The following is a 2,634-nucleotide window of genomic DNA, read 5'->3' on the forward strand; positions in this document are numbered from 1 at the left end:
TTATTTTGATTTATGCAACTGAACTGGGCACCAGAAAATCAAAAATATGACCTCTAGTAAGATGTGAATTTACCAGAAATAGGCCGTACTGAAGCCTTCTCTTCTAATTTGGTTACACAGCGCATAAAAGCATCCACTAATCACAGAGACAAGGAATCACGTAACGTTTTGTGTTGGAAGGGACCCCAGTGCTGTGGGCAGGGCTGCCCCCACCTGCTCAGGCTGCCCAGGGACCCAATCAACCTGACCTCGACCACTTCCAGAGATGGGCACCCACAGCTCCTCGGGATGCCAGTGCTTCATCACCCTTTGAGTAAAGCCACTCCCCTTGTCCTCTTGTAATCAGACCATACAAAAAGCTGACTGCACTCACAAGTTCCCTCTAAGTACTGGAAGGATAGCGATACTAACAAATACAGCTCCTCAGCTCCAATAAATTCAGGTGGTCCCACTGCGCCGACACTGTCCAACCCCAGATCAAGCAGGGATAGTTCACTCAGCGACCTACCCGCCTGAGGGACTCTTCACAGGGATCAACTTCTACAGGGCGGGGACTCGGGAGGGGGGGGGGCGGGGACTCGGGGGGGGGGAGGGGACTCCGCCAGCGGCTCTCTGGGCAGTCGTGGCGTTCCTCCTCGCTTCCGGCTTCCGGTTTCCTGCTTCCGCTCGGTAGCGCGGCACGCCACGGTGTAGCGGTACCGCGGGGCGGGGGGAGGAAAGCGAGGGGCGGCGTGGCTCCCCCGCCCGCGATGCCGTCCCGCTGCCACCTGCCGGTCCCCGGGCAGTGCTCCCCGTGCCGGGCGGCACGGGGCCGGGACCGGGCGGCTCCGGGCGCCTCTGTCTCACTGGCTGTATCTTCTCTCCGCAGGGATCTCGGTGCTGCCCGTCGGTCGCTTGCCGCGCCCGCGGCGCCCCCCTCCCGCTGGTGCTGGTGCGTTGTGGTCTTGAGGGCGGGTGGGCGTGCGGGTGGAGGCCGGGGGTGCGTTCTGGTCGGGTCGTGTACCCTGCGAGGTGTCGAGGCGAGGGTCGGCCTCTTCTCCCATGATGGTCATCAGTCGCACCAGGGGAGATTCAGGTTGGATATCAAGAAAAGTTTCTTCTCAGAGTGGTGAGTTATTGAAACAGGCTGCACTGGGAGGTGTGGAGTCACCCGCTGGAGGTGATCAAAAGCCGTGTAAGTTGTGGCAGTGAGGGAGTGCTCAATAGGCATGGTGATGATGGTTTGACTATATAATCTCACTGTTTTTTCCAGCCCTTACAATCTTTCATTTATATTATTAACTCCTAGCAAAAACAAACAAGTAATAAAAAGTGCGTGTGTCTACATGTGCACATCAGTTTTTCTGAATACTCAAACTTCTTTTTTTGTCAATAGTGTTTCCTCCATAAAAAGTGGCTGAGATGATTGACGTGAAGGCCTGGGCTGTGTACATTGTGGAATGGGCTGCCAAGGACCCCTATGGCTTCCTCACTACGGTGATCCTGGTCCTCACTCCCCTGTTCATCATCAGCGCAGCACTGTCGTGGAAGCTTGCAAAAATGATTGAGACCAGGGAGCGAGAGCAGAAGAAGAAACGGAAACGCCAAGAGAACATTGTAAAAGCCAAACGAGCAAAGAAGGATTAAGTGGGCTAGAAAGGCCTTCCTTGGGCAGAGAATTTACTTTATTAATGAAGCACTGCTGTACATTTTGTGTTGTAACCATCCTTTGATACTTGATGCTGTTATTTCTTGAATTATGAAATTTAACTTCTTGAGAATATTTTTTTCTGAAATAACGTGTGTTAGAAGTTGCCCCAATGACACAGTCAGTTCATCTCCTACTTATGATTCTGTGCAGACTGCTTCTCTAAATTTGCATGTTATATATAAAAACAAAATAGTCGGGGGAGCATTAGGGGCATATCTTTTTCCTTAGCTGAGCTATGACTCAACAAGAGTCAAATTATGGGGATAATGTAAATGACTCCTTAATGCTATGAACTTTGGTTTCTTAGAGTAGCACAGCCTTCTTCATTGGAGCAGTAGTTCACATTGTGCTTACATGTATTTGCAGTTCCTGGTTTAACTGGACTACAGGAAGGGAGGTTCTAGTACACCCGCAGCAGAGCTGTGGAGCATTTGGCTTCTGAGTTTCTTGTTTGCTGTTGTGTTTTATTGGCACACTTGAAGGCATGCGGCGTGTATGGCTCTGGTTCATTCACTGCATGCCCATCAGGTTAATGCCCCTTGTCTACACCAAGAACCAAACTGACTTCTCCTGTTTCCCATACCATTCCAACTTACCTTGTCAGCAGTTTTCAAATTCAGCCCAAACTCTGGGAAACTGATTGTCTTCAGTACCTTCATTTGTATGAGGCTACTCATGTTCTACAGAGTACACTACAGTGTTGTGTCATTTTCTTTAATTATCACCTGAACAGTCCACTTCTAACTCGTTTGCCTGCAGAAGCTTTTCTGCTTCAAAGAATAGCCATAAGTGGGATCAGATGAAAGGCCCAGGGGGCCTTGAGTTCTGTCTTTGTGACCTGTAACAGTTGGCTTTGAGAGACTACGCAAGTAGGAGATGCATGCTGGTGACAAGTTCTTCCTACTTGCTAGCACTCCAGCTACCTGTGCTTTAGGACCTTCTGA

The 2,634-nt window shown here is 50.3% G+C and overlaps 1 protein-coding gene across 2 annotated transcripts; it reads left to right on the forward strand.

The window, feature by feature from the left end:
* Nucleotides 1-663: 663 nt before the first annotated feature.
* Nucleotides 664-2,214, forward strand: SMIM15 (small integral membrane protein 15). 2 transcript variants are annotated; one of them, XM_065739858.1, is made up of 3 exons: nt 664-695; nt 869-931; nt 1,376-2,214. In XM_065739858.1, the coding sequence occupies exon 3, from the start codon at nt 1,402-1,404 to the stop codon at nt 1,624-1,626; it is 225 nt and encodes a 74-aa protein (XP_065595930.1). In that variant the 5' UTR covers nt 664-695; nt 869-931; nt 1,376-1,401; the 3' UTR covers nt 1,627-2,214. The 2 variants fall into 2 exon arrangements, with proteins under 2 accessions (XP_065595930.1, XP_065595929.1); XM_065739857.1 differs by lacking the exon at nt 664-695 and having other exon boundaries at nt 817-931.
* Nucleotides 2,215-2,634: the final 420 nt, after the last annotated feature.

This window comes from Cyrtonyx montezumae, unplaced genomic scaffold (genome assembly GCF_038088225.1).
Source record: "Cyrtonyx montezumae isolate F1298 unplaced genomic scaffold, pur_monq_1.0 scaffold_25, whole genome shotgun sequence".
Taxonomy (NCBI): domain Eukaryota; kingdom Metazoa; phylum Chordata; class Aves; order Galliformes; family Odontophoridae; genus Cyrtonyx; species Cyrtonyx montezumae.